The sequence below is a fragment of the Patagioenas fasciata genome, chromosome 18 (assembly GCF_037038585.1).
Source record: "Patagioenas fasciata isolate bPatFas1 chromosome 18, bPatFas1.hap1, whole genome shotgun sequence".
NCBI classification, from domain to species: Eukaryota; Metazoa; Chordata; class Aves; order Columbiformes; family Columbidae; genus Patagioenas; species Patagioenas fasciata.
The window spans coordinates 3395304-3415090 of record NC_092537.1 but is presented as its reverse complement, the minus strand read 5'-3'; the positions used below and the strand labels follow the sequence as shown (position 1 = coordinate 3415090).

Here is a 19787-nt window from a genome sequence, read left to right as displayed (position 1 = left end):
AACATGTAATTTGCCTGAGAGAGTAAATTTGTTTCCCATTCCCATCAAAAACAGTGTGTCAGTGTTTTAATTAGTATTATGCATCTGTGATGAGTGTCACCTAAGAAAGAATTAGAAGCCCTGAAATAAAATAGTGTGAAAACATCAAAGCCCACAGTTCCCTTAATGCAAATATCTTAATACAATGACCACGTGTAAACATTGACGTATAGAACCTGTACAATAATTACCCCATCTATAAACATACAAAACTTCAACAGCTACTTACGGAAAAAATCCTTTTTCACCAAGTTTTTTGCGCACAGTACTGTAAGAAAAACAGAAATACAAAATTAAGTTACCGATTCCCAACGGAAGGAAAAACAAAGTTATGTTACCTGTTGAGCATTCCAGCAAAAGGATCCTTCCTCATTAGAAAATAGTGCAAAAATAGGCTTTTCTGTTATCCTGCCTGGAAACTGAATAGAAGTTTCTACCTGAAAAACATTTGGGTGGAGAGGACTGACTTCTAAGGGCAGAGTTCTGATGGCTCCTAAGATAGGTTTTATCTCTAGAAGCTGATAATTGTTTCAGGCTTTTTTGTTTAAATTAAAAGGGAGGAATATTTGCATTTGTCAACTAAAAATAAGACAGGGAAAACAATCTCACATGAGAAGAAACTAAAAATAAATAAGTCAATAAATAAGTGAAAAATGTCAAAGGGACAGCTTTTCTATAAAGATGCCAAGGTACACACAGAAGACTTCTCCTCACAACATGCACCACTGTTCAACTCTAGCCATGTACTTGATAACAACTTAAAAGACACTTAAACACATAATAAGAGAAACTCAGAAAAATGCTTCAGCAGTTCCTTAAGATTTTATTACACCAAGAACATCCTCAGCCCCAGTTGTCAACAGGCACCACTCGCCCAGGAGCCAAAAGAGGTTATTGCTCATCCTCCACCTAGTGGGGAAAACTGTCAAGTAAAATACAGGCTTGTATAGATTGCCATTTTCTAAAGTATCTCAAAAATGTGTAATTATTTGCACAATTTCACCCACTACAAGCAACGGGAATTGCCAAGTGAAGCTGAAGGCTTTAAATCCAATAGTGAAGTCAAAATTCATCTACAGCACAGTGAGCCATACAGTGTGTTCCTGAAATTGTATAACGTCCAAAACAAAAGAGGTTTGACTAATCTTTTGAGAGAGAAATTGCAAGCTTAACTAATTATAAATGCTTCTTTTCAAAATATTAAGCAGGTCTGCCAGTGCAATTTAACCAAATTCTCGTTTTTATAAGATTGGGCACACGTACAAGACGCAGACTAATAACCGTTTCCCCAGCAATTAGCCATGAGTGAACAAACTAATATTTTTGGCTCAGGATTTTCCTCTCTAGTAACCACATTTAAGGAAAGTCAGATGTCAACCCACTCCGGCTTTGTTGAGTTAACAGAACAGGAGAGATGCTGAAAAACCTTCCATTCACAACTCCCTCTCTGCCAGGTATTTCTAGGTGAAAAAGCCCGGGTCTCTGGAGCAGCAGCTCAATTCTAACCAGAACAATCTACCCCAAGACTTTGTTTTTTGGACAGAACTTTCCCCACTGGTGGGAAAAGTACCAGAATTTACGCTTTGCTTTTCCAACAGTTTCAACACCACATTAAACCCTATTCTGGATATTCTGATAACCAACTGATTAATAGCTCCTTGAGAATAAAAACTCCGGAAGTTTGGTTTCCTATGGATTTATGACTGGATGCTGTAGCTTTTCCTCTCTTTTCTTTTGGCGCTGGAGGGGTGTTCAGACGGACCCCCCCCTCCATCCTTCAGGTCACTGCTGGGGTCTCCTCTTCATCCAGGCAACCATTCTCATAAAACTCATGGGACTTAATTATCTCAGAGGCCTCGGTCTACGTAAAATCGGAGCCAAAGATTTGAAAACCAGAAAGAGCCACAACAAGATTTCTTTTTCATAGAGATTTTCGTTTTCAAAGCCAAGTTAAAATGATGATGGTTCTGGACCCAAACCCATCACCAGATCCACGTGGTTGCACCATTAATAGACCCTCTAGAGTCACAAGGGTGCTGAAGAAGCTGTTATCTGTATGTGCTTCTTTTAAAACATTTTACATTATTTTTAAATTAAAAAGTTAAGCTATTTTTACTTGCACTGAAGGTTTAGAATACAAACCAGTGTCTGCATATATGGACATTGGTTTGAAAATAAAAAAAGGAGGAAGCAAGGTACATTAAGTGCATCATCAAGACATTAATGGCTCCTAGTGCACATATGTAGATGAAGTATTTATTGCAAAGCATCAATGAGTCAGAGGACAGCTATGTTTTGTATTTATTGCAGACTTCCTGGGTAGTCTGCAGAAAAGAGAACATTAATTTTCCAAAATGAAGGAACAATATATACACGCCAAGACAAACACGCTCATCAGTTTTACATACTATACATTCATTAAATATCTCCTTATCGTGCCTTACGATCTCATCCTAACATACGCTACTCAGGTCAGTTCACAGAAACACGAAGAGAGCCCAATATTCTAAGCTACCCCATCTCTTTCCATGACTCCTCTGCTACGCACAGTTCTCAAATACTCAAAAATAGGAATTAAGTGAATCATGTTTGCCAGTTTCCTTTTTCTGATTTATTACTGCAGTGACTGACAAAGAACCGCTTACTGAAAATAATTTAACTCTCGCAAGTAAATGCAGCATATTTAATATCCCCAAACTCCTGTAATCTAATTTATGTGTTAGCTATTAAAATTCACATGCAATTATAGAGGGGAATGAAACAACTGGTTGAACGCACAAAAAACCTGAAAGGAACTATGATTACTGAAAATTTGAATTTTATAGAAAGACATTTTTATCACTTTCTGAACTCTTTTTGCTAGCTACTGAAGAACTCGTTACAACTGCTTTTTAATTTGGAATGATTTTCACAGAAAATTCAACTTTTTATGACGTCGAAGTGTTGTTATAGAAGGTATCCTATCCTATCCTATCCTAACATTACCACTGTTCTATATAAGTATTCTTGAAGTACGTTTATTTTGGAATAGCAAGTGTGTGTGTAACACAAGCTCTCCGTGCTTAAAGGGAAGAAGAACACGAACAACATGGAGAGAACCACTGGAGGAAGCTGCAATGAAATAGAGTAAAAAGTGATAAAGATCTTTGAGGTGTGGCAGAATCACCACGTTAGATATGATCTGAGCCTGCACTGATCCTATTCACCTGCAATGGCTGGATAATAGGTTTACACCACTTATTAAAGCAACATTAAGAAAAGAAAATGTTATCTGGATTTAAGGAACTTGGAGGTTTAAGGGCAGCGATCTTGTGTTCAACCCTCATGGTATTTCCAACCTGTATAAAACTGTTTAAACAATCTATATCAAATTGTTTATAGCCACTGTTCACCACGTTCCTTCATACCTGCAAACCAGCGATAATACTCCTTTGTCTCACAGGTACATTTTAGTGTTATGTTACCTGTATGTTCGTACACTCTCATCTACCTGTTATAATGTGTCTCTTGATTTATGACATTATGAGGTTTAAACGTGTTTGCACCCAGCAACGTGAGGCACTAGTATCTCACAGCTATAGCTGTAGATTATCACAATAGAAATACATTGTTTTTTAAATTTCTGTATTAAAAATACACCTTTCTTAAGGAAATAATTTTTAAATGTGTATATTGGAAAGACAGGGAAAGATCCAGGAAGACAGGTAAGAAAAGAAGCAGCAATCCCAATGTCAGTGGAAGCAGATGAACACATAATCAATGCACTGAAAACGCAGCAGGTGATGGAGCGAGAAAACAACCCTGTCCCTCATGTTGGACACGCTGAGCACCCAGCGCTGAGGCTGTGGGGAAGGGGAGGACTGAGTCCAGACCTAGGACTATGTTTACTCATCTTCTGACTTTTCGCTTGTCATCACTGGAGAAAAACTAGTTCAGCCTTCTGAATCCAACCAGCAGTCGTAACATTGGAATCCCTGTTGTTTTTGGGGGGGTTTGTGGGTGTTTTTTAAGGCTTTTTCTCCCAGTAAAAATTGCTTGTTCAGAACATAGAACACACGGCATAGCGAGCAGAAGGACAGCCTGCCTATCCATTCTTACCACAACAGTTCATTTTGAAGACAAGTCCTTCTTCCCCCTACAGAAACACCATCTTTTAACGAAAGCCATTAGCACTGCTTTTTGTGATCGCATCCCAGTTGTTTGCATGTAATACGCGGCGCAACACAATCATTCAAATAAGTCCCAGCTGTAGAAACACAATGCGGTGCTGTTGCTAATGTGTGTTGTGCTGATAATGAATGGCCGTCTATGCTTTAATCTGAATAAAGCTCCCAACTGCTCTGTCTGTCCTTGCCAAAAATTCCCCTTCCTCCTCCAGACTGTGGTTGCATTCCAATTACTCTGCTGATTGGAATGAGCCTGTTTGGGGGAGGGAGACGCATGAACACACCCCCACCCTCCTCGCCTTCCGATGGGCGCCCCTGGGACCCAGGAATTGTTTGGGGTGTTCCCAACCTAGGGCTGACATGACAGACTTTTCTCCGCGTTGCACAAAACTCTTAGTAAATTTATGTATTTGTTTTAGAAACAGACATTTGCGCCAAGCAAACAGCGCACCGGGCACAGGTTCCAGCAGGAGAGCTCCGTACTTTAAACATTTCTAACAAATTCCTACTGTTTTCTTCCATTGTTGGCACGCTACCCAGAAACTTACATTTTTCTACTTGCGTTCCCTCCTTGGATTTGCCTAAATTCCCACATGGAAAGATATAAACCAGGAGGTCTCCAACTAGTCATTGAACAAAGGGCTGTAAATAACACCATACACGTCTGCAAATACAGCTGCCGAGGTAGGAACTTTCTCAATTAAGGATTTGAAATAAAACTGTTTATCCCAACTACTCACATCAAATTTTATTTTACAATTAATCTGAGGAATTTTTAGCTTTCATTTCCTTTGAAACATTTTTTTTTTCCTGCAGATGAACAAGTGACAGAACGTGATGATTAACTAAGAATTTACTTTCTGTTAATGAAATTCATGCATTTTAGAAAACTGCCATTGATTACTGGCCAAGAAGAGACGCACAGCTACACCTAACAAATAGATATTTTACAGGTGCATAGGGATTTTGAGTGAAGAAGGTATTGAAACACCAATGGGTAGGGCTGGAGCAGCTGACCATTATTCCACCCATGATCGCAGATCGTTTCTGGAGCGTTTCACATTGCACCCAACAATAAAGACTAAAGACACTGCAGCTGTTCCTCTGTCATATCAGGTCTGGCAATCATTTGGACACAAGGTAGATCAGGAAACTGAACTGGCTTAACGGAAAATTCACCTTCTGTGGAGCTGGATTAGTCGGCCATGGGCTCCCGCAGCTGCAGTGACACCGTCCCCAGCTCTAATGCAAAGGATCCATAATGGTGAGGCTCTTCAGCTCAGAAACCAAACAACACACCCACCCCTCACAACATTTTCATTTGAATTCACACTGCTCTTTTTTCCTTCTATCTGTTTTGCAGCTCCAGACATTCATTTAACAATTTATTTTTATTTCTATTTGCCATCAGGGTACCAAAATAACTCCCTAACACCCTTTGGGTTTTCAGAGACACAATCTTAACCCGAAACATTTGGGTGGAGTTTAATTTGCTATTTCCCAAAGCACACTCAGAAGCACAGAATTAAAGCACTGCAAAAAAGCATTTCTCTTGCAAGTATACACACAACTGCTTTCAGGCTGCTCTATTTTACTTACTATTGACAGCTGCTCTTTCCGAGCCTCACAAAGCACCAGAAATTTAGAATAACCCAATGAGCTCTAAACTGGAGTTAGTACAAAATACGTAAGGGCCAGCACACTCTTCTTAAAAAAGGTCTAATTATTTTCCCCAGTACTTTACCTGAATTTCACTGCTACTCTAATTAAATCACCAACATCATCTTCTGGAGTCGTGAGCGAGCTGAAAGAGTCACCAGTCACTCCAGTGCCTTTTCTTTTGCTGGGATCAGTGCAGAGCCAGCACATGCGGAGATGAAGGTGCCACACGGGGCACAGGGACGCCCAGTTCACCCAAGGACACCAGACAATGGATGCCGATTTCAGACGTATCCTGCCGGATCAGATTAAATGTAAATACTCCCCGCCATCCCCTAGATCCGTGGGTCTGCAGTGGGGAAGCTCAGTGCGAGCGTTGCCTTCTGGAGCAGCCAAACCTCAAACCACCTGGGTATCATCTTCTGATGTGAATTAGGAAATACAGAACCCGATCCCTTCTGCCCCAGAGCTACGGGAGCCGGGACACCGTGGAAGGGACGGGAACTTCTCTGCCATACTCGTACAGTTTGTACCGCTAGGAAACTCATTTCCAATTATCTTTCAGAATTATGAATCTAATCCAAATCTAATGTAGATTTAGAATCATGTACCGATTCTAACTGTCTTACTTGGACAATAGAAGGACTCAGAAGTCCTGATGAATGTTTAAAGTGCTATTAAATACCAACCCACCAGGTTGGAAAAAACCCCACCACATTCATCACTAGCTCCAAGTGGCATATAAAAGCATTATTGGTAGGTTGATATCCAAATATAAGGCAGATAGCTTTTAAATAAACTATTTGACAAGACATATTAGGATACCCTTAGTATCAGAAAAAGACTTTTACCAAGATTTTCCTTCAGTAATTGTTAAAATTCTAAATTGTCCCATAAACAACATTTCTGCAAGTTCAACACAAGCCAGACACTAAATCCTTAATGCACTGCGTGTGAAATGAAACTCTGTGTCCGAACAAAACAGAATTATTCCTCAGCAACTAAACAAACAAAACCACAAGAACTTCCACTCAGACACCAAACAGCTATATGGATTATCCAGAAGTCAAATATGTCCTAATAATGTCCTAATACTTCGAATCACTGCAAAACACACCAGAAACTAACACAGTAACTACGTTTTTCCTTCCAATAGACTCGCTGTATTAAATTCTGCCTATAGGGTTGCGCTTTGACTGGTTTTTCAATCCTAGACCCACATTTCTTGCGTGTAATATAACTCATTGAGAAATGGAAGTAACATTAATAGAGACGCATCGCATCACCCAATACAGACAGCTAAAGCCAATAAATCATTCATCTCCCGCAATAATAAATTCTGGGACAGAGTCTCCAAGGCTATTTTAAATTCCCGTTAGGGGGGAACAACATGACAGCGACTGGAGACTCCGACCGTCTGTGCCGGGACGTCTGAGCGACTCGTGGACGTGGCCAGATGGAGCCTGCCCACATTTGCCATGTTTAGACTCCTGTTTTAACATCACCACGTCTACTTCACAGTATTGTTTTACTGCAAACAAAAGGCTTCCTTTTCCACTTCTCCTCCCTTATTCCACTCCAGGCCAAAAGTAAAACAAAACAAAAAATCCCACCCTCCCACCCCACACCATTGAATTCTTCCTTGGAGCGGCTAACGCATTCACATTTCCTAGATCCATTTGGCGATGGGCTCGCTGCCACACACGTCACCAGCTCTATTCATGTGTCCGGTTTATTTGATACGCTTGTCAAGTGCTGAAGGAAAGAAATTCTGCTGCCACTTTGGCCACGAAGGTAGCGACCCCTCCCCGGGCATCACAGATCTCACCATGAACACACAAGCCGCTTTTATAGAGATTCATCTTTGAACCAGTGCAACTGAATCTGGAGATGCAAAACCTTAAGTTGAGTTTGTTTTGTCTTTTTTTTTTTTTGCTATATAGCAAATATACAAATTAAACCTGAATCAAACCATCCCCAGCAGGGCTCTGCGTGAGCACAGGCTTCAGGCGCAGCCTCAAACCGCGAGAGAGGCAGAAGGAACACGTGGGGAACTCGAAGCAAATAAAGGCTGTTGTGAATATTTGCACGTCCTGGTTTGGTGGGGATGGAGCCTCTCAGAGCAGCCAGGATGTTTCTGATGCGTAACCTTCACACACTAGAAATTCCACTTCACTTCTCCGCCCTGCTCCAACACGGCCTAACCCTCACTCATTGTCCATTAGTCAATAGCTGAAAAACCGCTGCGGGACCATGAAGTCACCAGAATATGGCACTTACAAAGACTGCGCACTGTGCTGGGCAGTTGGCGGGATGGACAGACACAGCGCTGCATTAACAGCTATTAAAATACTTTAAAAAAATGTCAGCAAACACCAATTTTCAGACCAATTTCAAAGTTCTCTCTCCCGTTTCTCAAATTTGCAGTAAGAATAAGATTCATTCTAAGTTTATCCCAGCAAACAAAACCAGCGTGGGAAACAGGAATCCATCAAATACGAGTGAGCCCACCAGCTTTGCTGTTCCATTTGCTGTATGATCTTCCCAATTACAATTAAATGTAGTATTAAAAACACAATTCCCATCAAAAACTTCTAAAGTAACATTACCAAGATTCACTAATCTCAAGCTTGCACAGGCGGTTATCATATGCAAGTGTGAGCAAAGAAAACTCTGTTACGAACATTAACACAATTATCCTAGAAATACAGAAATAAAATAGTATAAGAGCTCAGGCAAAGCAAAGGGGGTAGTCTTGTCTCAAACACTTCAGAATCACGGGGCTAAAATCTTACCTGAGTTTTAAAGACTTGTTTAAAATCCCAGCAGCTGGTTTTTAACCAAGACTCAGCTTAGACCGAAGTGATTATTCCAAAACGATCAACTTGCAAAAGTTGGGAGCACAGGATTCTTCCTCCGAGGATGGGTAAAGAAAAAAGGTAAAGTGGAAATCTTCCCCATACATTTCTCAGTTTGCTTTGAAGGGAACAGGGGTGAGGGAAGGAAAACATGAGAAACAAATTATAGCTCTGTGCTGTCTGATGTATTTCATGCACCTCTGAAAACGTGCTGGAGGAAAAAAACACGCTAACAAGAAGCAGAGCCCTCGGATTTGTTTCACTGCAATAAAACTCTTCACTCTCTGAATGATCTATAGTAGAGGCAACGACAAAAGAAATTCATGATCTAATTACCAAGCAGACAAAAAAATGCCCTGCATTTTAAAAAGGGCTTCAGACAAGAGGCACCTGCAACTACCGCAGAGTCCTGGGGCTCAGGAACTGCGGATCCAGCAGCTCCTGGGAGCGGTGCCATCCCTCTCGGGACAGTCACACACTACATTAAACAGGAAGGCACAAAATTGTGTCTGCTGCAAACACGATCCTACAGGGACACGGCTGCGGCGGGGGGGGAGGCAGGAGGAAGAGAACCACACACACACACAAAGACACCAAAAGCGAGCACATTGTGAGTTATTCTCATGCCACTCCTCAGCAAAATGCTGTAAATATTGATTTTATCAACACTAATAAAAGGATTGTCAACTGCTAAGAAACAACACCCAAACTGTGACAACAGCTAAGGTGACAACTTCCGTAAGGGGGAATAAAAAGTGAGTTCAAGCCTTTCAAATATACAACTGGAAAGAGTTGAGGGATTTTTAAAAATCATTCCCTAATAAACAAAGTTTAAAGAGTTCATGAGGATCATGATTTCAATACTATCACTAGTAAAAATCACTAATTAAGTAACCGCTTTAATCTAAACTCCTAGTTCAGCACAATTATGTTTTACTACTACATCTGATGCATTGAAATATGAGGAACAGAGTGGTGATGCACACCTCACGTCCTCCAGCATTATCATCAACATCCACAACTACAGACGTGGGTTCTGATCTGTCTCCCTGACAATATGTGCATCCTGCCCCCTCCTCCTTTAATGTAGTTGAAATATTTAAGCGCAATCTCCTTAATATTTACCCTTTTTTTGGGAAAATTGTTTTTAGGGCAGCGCTTTCAATGCTGGAAGCTGCCTCTCTCTGGGCCTTGACAGTTCAGCTTCTGCCAAAAAAGACAGGGTCAGCAGAAAGATGTGTGGACTATATAATTCACATTTACGTGGTTAAGCTTATGCCTGTGATGCCATAATTCTGCCCCTACCTGCAGAAATGTAATGCCATGTAAGTGAGGAAAACAGCAACTGGTTAAAGTACATACAGAAAACCAAGACATCACCAGTCACAACTATTAAAACCCTCCTGTACCTCAGCCCAGGCTTTTTTCCCCCATCAGATAACCATGAAGCCTCATCTCCAGAAGATCATTATATCAATAGACTACACAATTTATAAACTGATTTAGTTAAATGCTTGCAGTCCTTTCACATGAGCAGATTCAGTTTGGTTTCTCTGTGTAAACAGATGTGTTCTACAGACCAAAACCAAACAGTTCAAGAAGCTGCTGCTGTTAAACACAGATGAGCTTACTTAGTTTCACAGAAATAAAGTAACTTATATTAAAGCCCCATCTTTCTGGTTTTGCTTTATTTTTACGCAAGTTGCTTAAATTATTTAGTCAAACCAGTACAATTTATATACTACCGTCAGACATACTATGAAAGGGATTTTAAAGAAACAGAACACCAAGCAATTCAGATTAAATAGCTCGCCAAGAGGTGAAAATCTTGCCCCAAAAAAGCTTCCCATGAAATTTAAACCACACTTTCTGAAATCTTTTGGGAAGATGCAACGTTCAAGAGGTGAAAAGCCAAAATGTTTTTTGAGAAAGAGAAGCACATGGTAGAAGAGAATAAGCAGCGGAGAGTGAAGCCTAAGAAAGATAATGGGAAGCAGGTGAGATTGAAAAGGAGGAGCATAAAGCTAATTACATTAATGTAAAAAGTATAAGAGTGTGAATCAAGACTCCTATCAGCATAGCAATGAATAAGGATTCGGGAAGGTATTTGCAGGAGTTAGAGGATATTTTATTACTAGGCCTCTATAAAGGCAGAAGAGCTTTCAAGTGTAATGAGCGTGCAAGCGATTTCCATTGATCTCAAACACCAGTTATGAACTTCAGAAAGTCTGAGTGGACACAAAAGGGATTTCAAGGGGTCACAGAGCGGGGAAACCCTCATTTACCCCAGTGCCTTTCACTCGAGAAACCCTCAGCCTCTTGTAGCTCCACTCACAAAGCGTTACACTAAATATCACTTGATTTCTACCATATCTTATACGGCTGCACACGCCAGGTAGGAGCAAGAACCCCAGACCCGGCAATCTTTCCATTCATTTCCTGGGCACGCTGCTCCTCGGGTATCTGAGCTGAGTGCTACCCCGGCCTCCCTCTCCAAACAGTTATTTGCTAAACAATGTTTTAACTTACCAAGTGAAACCCTTCCTCTAACAACTATCTTCTTGCATCTCAATTATTTAATACTAAACACTTCCCAATGACCTAATTCCTTCTGTTTCTCTATCACCTACATATCTTAGAAGAAATATGACAATTTATATTAAATCAAAACAAGACCAGACACAAGCTAAAACTCTGATCAGCTCTATGAACAATGGAGGAACAGGGCACAAGCCTTTTCCGCCCTTTACTTTCCTTCAACTAGCTTTGTAAACTGTACCTCATTTCTGCATTGATTATTAACTAAATTTAAGAATTCACAAATGTATTTCCTTTTTACCTTTGTGCACTGTATACTATGAACGGCACTGTCAATGTAAATAGATACAAGTATTCAAAATATTGAAAATCAAGACGCAGTGACCACCTAGTAACTGGCACACTACATGAAACTGTATCTCCAGCCCATCGTCTGCTTTCACCCAATACAAGCAAATGAATCAGTTCACCAAACTCTGCGAGTGTCACTCATGCTATACTTGCATTCCAGACGTGTAACAGTCTGGAATCACTAACAGGTGACACTGCCAAAGGGTGACAAGATGGGAGTGCTTTTGGGATGCATGCAAACATTCTGTGATTTAGCTCAAAGTCAAAAAAGTACCTAAACACATTCGGGCTCACAAAAGAGAAATTAGAACAAACAAGCGAGCCTCGTGCATTTTGATCCTAAACACAGACTGCTGTTCAGGAGACAATAAAAAACACAGGATTGGAGAAGATAAAGTGTTAATCGCATATTTGGTGGTTTATGAGCCAAAGCAGTCTGAGGTTTAAACTGCTTCTGCTCGGTGCTCATCCCATTCAGAGACGATGAATCATTTCCCATTTGGCAACACTCCTGCCTACAAGACTGTCTTTGCGATTCCTCCCGTATCCTTGTAATAGATTTGCTAATTTAGTACACCTGACTTTGAGCAAATCTATTGTTGCCAGCTGTCAGACTAGACCTCGTCCTGTTTATCAGACACATCTAAACCATCCTGTCCTGCCCCGCTCACCCAAACGGAACAAGCTTTGCTAATCCCAGTGCACTAAATTACTTTCTAATATCCTTGTTTTCCTCACTCTGCCAAAATACTAACATATCATAGATTTAAAGCAACAGCAAAATCAATTTATCCACAGCAGCTGGGCTCAGACCAGCTTGTCCAACAACCACATTTTTTTGAAGTCATCTTTGCTGTTCTAGTAATTCTGTCCATGAATTCCTGAGTTCCAGCAGCAGAGGTTTGACTCTTTTAAACAAAGGTAATACAAGCTCACAGGGAGTGTATTCCAGTTTTTTAGGCAGGTCTCCACAGCTCTTTAAAAGATAAATCAGAGCAAAACAAAGTATTAAACGCCTCACACACACTAAAACATTTCCTCATTTTCCCCAGGGCTTTGTGCATGCAAAAGAAACTGCGTTACTTTCTGTTTATAAATATTTGCCTGGACAGCAGCTTAAAAGGGTAGGGGCAACACAGAAAATATGTGGGTTTTTTTTGTTGTGGGTTTGGTTTTTCTTTTTTAAACCTACCTAGAGAATCTGGGAAACATATGAAAAAATACTTTGTGTATGACATTTTTCCTCCTAAACAAAATCTACCAGAACTGAAGTCTTTACATTCTTTTACATAAATCAGTTATATGGATGCAAAGAAGTAGACTCGTTCTTTTCAGGTTTTATACTCTGCCCAGAATTCCTACTGCACTTTAAAAGCTCTCTGTGCTCACAGAAACACAGACCCACACATTAGATGCTCCTTTGACACTTTTACTCTTCCAAATATTTTAAAACTCAGTATAATCAACAAAACCAAGAGAACGCATCCACTGCGCTAACAGAAAACATGGAGTATTTACATCCCACTCTTCCATTTTTGGGGGCTGTGGAGCCACTTACTCATCTCTACCATTCAAATCCGGCTTTGTTAATTCATGCTAAGCAGTTAATTAGCATGAGCAGTTGAGGAAGCCATAGAACGGTTTGTGTTGGAAGAGACCTTAAAGATCATCTAGTTCTAACCCCTCAGCCATGGGCACCTTCTTTTTTCATGACAATATCCATACAACAAGCAAAACAGGCCGGTGTCCTGACTGGTTTCAGATAGGAAAACCAAAGTAAAATAAACAGGAGAAATCAAGAGCGCAAACTGCACACAGGTGATCATTTAGGCTACAAGTAGCGCAGATTGCTTCTGGAGCACAGATACAGGGAGGACTGCACACAGCACTGGTAATGCACACTAGGAATGACAAAAGTTGTAGCAAGTTCCTACAACAAGAGGAAACGAAACACAGGGAATTTATGGGTGCAGTTGGTAGCGATGCAGCAAACCTATCTGAGGAGGTTGCTACACTGCAGTCAGTTCAGGGCCTACACAGCCAGTCTAGGCCCCTGTAAAGGTGTTGTTCTCACAACTAAAAAGACCCATATATATACATTTTGGACAAGGTTTTTCATTGTATCATTTAAAATGATGAATCAGATACTGTACTTCAAGTATTATTCATCTGTACAATCTAAGTTAGCCCTGAGTAACCATTGAAGAAAAATATCTGCCAGGAAAAAATAACCCAGAGTATATGATTCATTCACTTCTGAAACAATAAAACGGTTCACTATAACAAAAAAATAACCATACTGTAAATATTTTAGTTAAAAAGCGGCCAAATACAATGGAGAAAGCATGCCCTTTAAAAACAACAAACATACATCTGTACGTGTGCAAATAAAAAAACCTTGTTAGGAAAAGGTAATTCCATAAAACACACTTAACACTGTATCTGATGGAAACCGCACTCTATTCTCAAGCTACTCAAGAGTCTTTAAACAACAAAGATATAGCTCACCTCTCAAACTCTGACAACTCACTACACAGCTGATAAATGGATATTTACTTCAGCATAAAGCGATATATGTTGTGTATGTGAGAAAGAACCAGACTGAGCATCACAGGGGGGCCTCCACAGCCCCCTGGGAAGTAGTTTAAGGCTTTCACAGGCCTTAAATCATAAAGAAGGGCATCAGGTGAAAAAAATCAAGTATTTAATAGCTTTATAATTCCGCAAAGCTCAAGAAGGTGTGAAAACGAGCAGCTTTGGGGAAAGAGGTCTCCATAGGAGCAGGTGTTTTGGCCTGTATGAACCAAACATTATGGGAAGAGAGAAGCCTTGTTGAGCACCAGCAAGAAACACTGTGCGAATACGAAAACAATTTTAAAAGCTCACTTTTCTTCATGGTTAGAGAATACTAAGTGTAAGTTAACTTAAAATGAAACCTTATCATTTCACATTGTATCAGTTCACTTATTTTTAGTAATCATACATCTGATAGCACTGATAACTTCTCACTTGGTCTATATGAAGCCGTTTTCTGACCAGGCCTCTTAAATAAACTTCAAACAGGCCACAATGTGTTTCTCTTGCTGGAGCTACACCTGCCCGCTACGTGGAATTTCTCCTTGGTTTCCTCCCTGTTTGAACTCTTTTGCAGTCTCATATGTGGTGTGTGTTTAATATACAGAGAGAGTGAAGATCAAAGTTTTTCACAGCACAGGGAACTCAGTATAAACAAAGCACAGTTTATTTTATCAGCCCACTACACAGCAAGCTGTTCCTGCACAAATCCATTGGTGACAAACTGTGTAAAATTAGAGAACCTCCCCTTTTCTATAGAGAGAACATATAATGCAAGACCCATCAGAGCACATAAATTACGATGGCCACAGCCTTCTCTCTCCATTTGGTATTTCACATATTTGTCTTGACTCTAAAAAAGGTCAAATCTTTCATCCAACTAACTCATCAACAGCAAATAGTGCTTATCTGGAAACAAAATTAATTGTAATTCCAAAACCTTTGTGAATAGATGGCATGTAAATTAGCCAAGGAAACATTAAAAACTACATAACTCAATTATTATCACATATTGCTCAACAGAAAGTCTTCTGACCCTTTTAAAGCAAAAAAATAGTAGTGTTAATGAAGTGACCAAGACATCACAGCATTTCTTAGAATCAAGGATTAAAAAACAAACCACCAAACCAACCTTCAAGTTTGCTGAAGGCTGAAGAATTCCTTTTGTTCTACATGTAAGGAGTAATCCTGATCTTATCTGCAAGCTTTTCTTAGAATTATGTTATAAATCATGGCCACTTACAAGCCAGCCCTTAATTCCCTCTTTCTTCTAGACAAGATCAAGGTGAACGTGGGGGAGCAAAGGAACAGATGGGAGAAATTTTAGGATGGGTATTTTTTCCTGTTTGTTTTTAAACTTCTGTCCTCTACCCAGCTGTAACCGCGTACGTTCTTTTGCATTTGATACACACCTTCTTATAAAAAAACCTCTGCTGCAGATGACAACTTCTTGTAAACAATATACTCAAATCAATCACTAAGAGCAACACAGCAATGGCATTTCCCAGTTACAAAGCCAAGTGTTCAAAAGTTTGGGAACAGAGAATGTGACCCTGTGTCACGCCCATTGCTGCAACACCAGTCTGGGTACCAACAGATCCCCAGCGCCTCGTCCTGCCAAAAATCAGTCCCCGTCACCCCCCACGTGTCCCGGACAGCCCCTTGTTCCAGGTCACTCCCTTCTTCTCCACCCTCGTCCAACTTCTGAACCCTCTGCGTTCTGGTTACGCCTCTCCAGTCGTTCTCTTCACATCAGGAGCACAGCGCTGAGTTCAGCATTAAGAGGATGAGACCAAGTCCCGGCCCAGCCATTTGTTAAACTGTGCACTACTCCTTACTTGGCTGATACAGAGATATCTGCCTATTACCACAGCCTCGCTTGATAGTGTTCCTGCCCAAGAAGAAAGAATTCACAAGAAAAAATGATTTTTTAAAAGATGAACAACATAATTTTCATCTCCTTCTTGAAATTGGTTGAATTTTAACAGGAATTTCCTAAAATAAATTCAGCCCAATGTAGCTATTCAGCATGAAAAACATCAGTGCTAACAGGCTGCTTAACAGCAACTGAAAAGAGTCTTATAATGGGAAGCGCTAACTATGGCTGGTGTTATGAACTCCAACTTGGTTCTACGAGTTCAGCTATAGTGATAAATTCCCCTGACAGTGAATCAAAAGCAACGATGTCGAGACAGACAGAGCAATTCAAAATTGTGTTCCAATTACACAAAGCAGAAGAAACTGCAGGAAGCAGTGCTCCTACTCACCACCAAGTGTGAATGTGACATTCGAAAGGGTCAGGTTGACCAGGGACAGTTTTGCTTCTCATTTACTGCTGCTCCAGCCCAGAGACGCAGGCGGGCGCAGAACAAGAGCATCTCCAGTCTTGGTCCACACTAACAACCATTTGAATGCGGAGAGTGAAGTTTCTGAATTTTAATAAACTTACCCAAAATATAAAGCTTTTGAATGGGTCCAAAGTATTACCCCACACAGATTAAGTTACATTATGCTGATACACAGGAAATAGCTGACCTATTCTACAGGACAAACAATCCACCAGAGAAAAGGAACTTACAGGAAAAATGATGAATACTGTAACAAGAAAATCTCAGGCACATATTCACAGTGCCACATTCAGATTTCATAAACGAACAGAAATTTCTTCATGGTGTCTTGGCCACAGAAGCAAGTAAGACATAGATAAATGTAAATACATATATAGTACCTTCCCAGGCAGAATAACCGCTGGCTGTTAGGGAAGGGAACAAAAAAACTCCACATTCTATCCTTGTAGACAGCACTACAGAAATGTTAGGAGCCTTTTAGCACCCCCTTGTAAGACAGGTATTGGGAGAACGCTGTGAATTGCAGGAACAGCTTAAGGAAGGGAGAAAAGGCTGGACAAATATTTTACGACAGCCCAGGCACGCCGCCTGTACTACTGAAAACGACTGTTAAGTCACTTTTTCCTTCAAGGCCTTCTCTTTTCCTGTTGCAGAAGAAAGCAGAAACCAACAGCATTTTAAAACATCCTTTGACCTAGTTCTTCAGCAGAAATCCCAAATGTGAAAGAGTTTCACAGAAGAGAACACAACGTGACATCAGAATTTCAGAACAGATCTTGGCCACCCCTGCATTAGTAGGATAATAAAAATGTAAGCCCTTTAACTTTTTGACAAAAAGCACATATCCAGCTATTTAAGGCAAAAGGGAAATACTGCATAGCATCTTGAATTTACAATAGCATTATTCTATAAGAGCACACAGGCGCTTCCCCAGAGCAGCGGCATTAATTAGCTTCAACAGATATCAACAGCAATTTTTCCTCATTCCACACATCCATACTTGACCAACAGTTTATTATCATAATGTGTAAAATACACATTTGAAGGTTCCGTTCAGCAACACCTTGTGCTTTACCAAACATCCAGAACTGCTACTTAGACATTTAGAAATGCCACGTACACAACCCATGTGAAAGATGGCACTTCACATTTTTACAGTTGTTCCTAGGTTTCAATTACCATGAAGTGTCTGCAATAGCACTATAAAACATTTTTGAACTTTCTACTAAAATCCTCTAAATAAGAGTCCCACAAAATTTCCATTTTCACATGCATTATACCCTTCTTTAAAGTTTGGTCAATTAACGTGTCATACGTTGTGAACTCAGGCTTAAAGAAGCCAGTCATTTTTAATTTCAGAATTAGTAATGCTGAGCTCTCCAGCATATGGGAGGACCAGGTGCTTCATGGCCATTCAAATGGAGTACTTAACACCACCTGCATTTTGTGTCTCTTGAAATAGATGTATTAATATCAGCATGAGGAAGATAAACGCTCAGTATCTTCGGATTTCCACAGTGAAAATGCAATCATTACTACTTGGCTAGGAGCGGTATTGTAACCAGCAGCGTGAAACGCAGACATTTCTGCACGTTTTATCCCAAGTACGGGAACCCACGTTTGCTTTCTGCTCCCACTCTGCAGTGACACAAACCCCTGGCCACCTGCAGTGCCTGCAGTCAACTCCTGAACATTCTGCCCCATTCTGTCCCGGCTTCACCTCTACACTTACCCTTTTTGCCTCTAAACAACACCATCTGCATAAACCACCTCCTCCTTTAGAAAGAAGTTTCTTATTTCACACCTGGTAACACCTTTTATGAACTAAGACAGAATTGCTTATTTTGCTGCTAGACAAAAAAGAGGATACGGTAACATTACTACACATAAGCACAATGCTACCAATCATTTGGTCCTCCGTACAGTTTCTATACAGAACTACAAACCATTATCTTAATAAATCCATTAGAGAAAACAGTAGGTAAGAGCTTCTTACCTGGATGTGGTGGAGTCTCTTTTACTAAAATTAAACATTTACTAAGTAATCTCCATCTATTTTCCTCAGGTCCTGATACACACAAAGCAGCAATTTTACCACATGCAGTCTTAGAAGTGTATTTGTATTATTAAGAAATCACCAAACTGGCTCAAGTTTTCAGAAAACACCTCTAGTATTACCAATGCAGATTCTCACCTTCATTTAAATACAAGCACAACTGCATCTATAACCAAACGTATGTATGCATCTATATATAAACCCTATATCAGATAGTTAGGCATGTTAAAAAGAAGTATCATTACAGCTATAATTAGTTACGACTCCACTTAACTCCATCGGTAATATTAAAATCTGGGTCAAGGCAGAATGAAAATCAGCGTATGTCACTATTTAACGCAACCAGCTCAGATACAACCCCAGCCCCACGAACCGCTCGCTGTTCTGCAAACACCCGGCTGGCCTAACCACCGCTCACACCCGCCAGCCAACCCACAACGGGCCCCTTCTACACCCCGTTAACAACAAAAAAAGGGGGATGAGAGGAAGAGGTTGATTTTAACTTGGATATGTTCCTCAGCCCACCCCATCTGGCAGCACGGGACGCAGCGGAGGGATGTGTGCATCCCCAAAAACGGACGCAAGCATCCCCAAAAACGGACGCAAGCATCCCCAAAAACGCTGCTGCGGGTTGGAAAGCATTCCCAGGGCGCTGTCACTCCAGCGGTTGTGGCGAGACGGCATCACACGTGCTAATTTAAGCACGAATGGGAGAATCTGGGTACATATTTTTACCGTGACCTGTAAATTACATAGCCTGTGTGTGCTCTGCATATTTGAAGCAGCTTAAATGAATTCATTATAGAAAGGGCACACTGGAGCGGTCTGTACTGACAACACCAAAGCTGTGGTTGGGCGACTCTCCCTTCCTGCAAGAAAACAATCCTTGTAAGTTGTGTTATATACATACTGGCCAAGAGTCATTCCAGAAAATTAACAGGATACAGTCACATAAACTCACATAAACCTTTACTTTTTCTTTCACTTTCAGAATTTTGCAAATGTGAATAACACTCCACCTAAGCCGTATGTACTCACTTTCGGGGCTATCAGTCCTCCTGGTCTAGTTTGCCTGAGCAGTAGCAAAATAACCTATTTTAAATATTCTGAAGCAGGAAAAAATAACTGTTAAGAACCTGCAGGATGCTGAAATACAGCTGATAGTGCAGCACAAATATATAAGGGAACCGAACCCAAA

General features: G+C 40.5%; 1 protein-coding gene across 1 annotated transcript in view; it reads right to left on the bottom strand.

Moving 5' to 3' along the window:
* SMURF2 (SMAD specific E3 ubiquitin protein ligase 2) overlaps positions 1–19787 on the bottom strand; it is a 54301-nt gene that overhangs the window by 28603 nt on the left and 5911 nt on the right. Inside the window, exon 2 of the mRNA XM_065852142.2 lies at positions 269–307. Within this exon, the coding sequence (XP_065708214.1) occupies positions 269–307 (39 nt within the window). The remainder of the gene's footprint in view (positions 1–268; positions 308–19787) is intronic.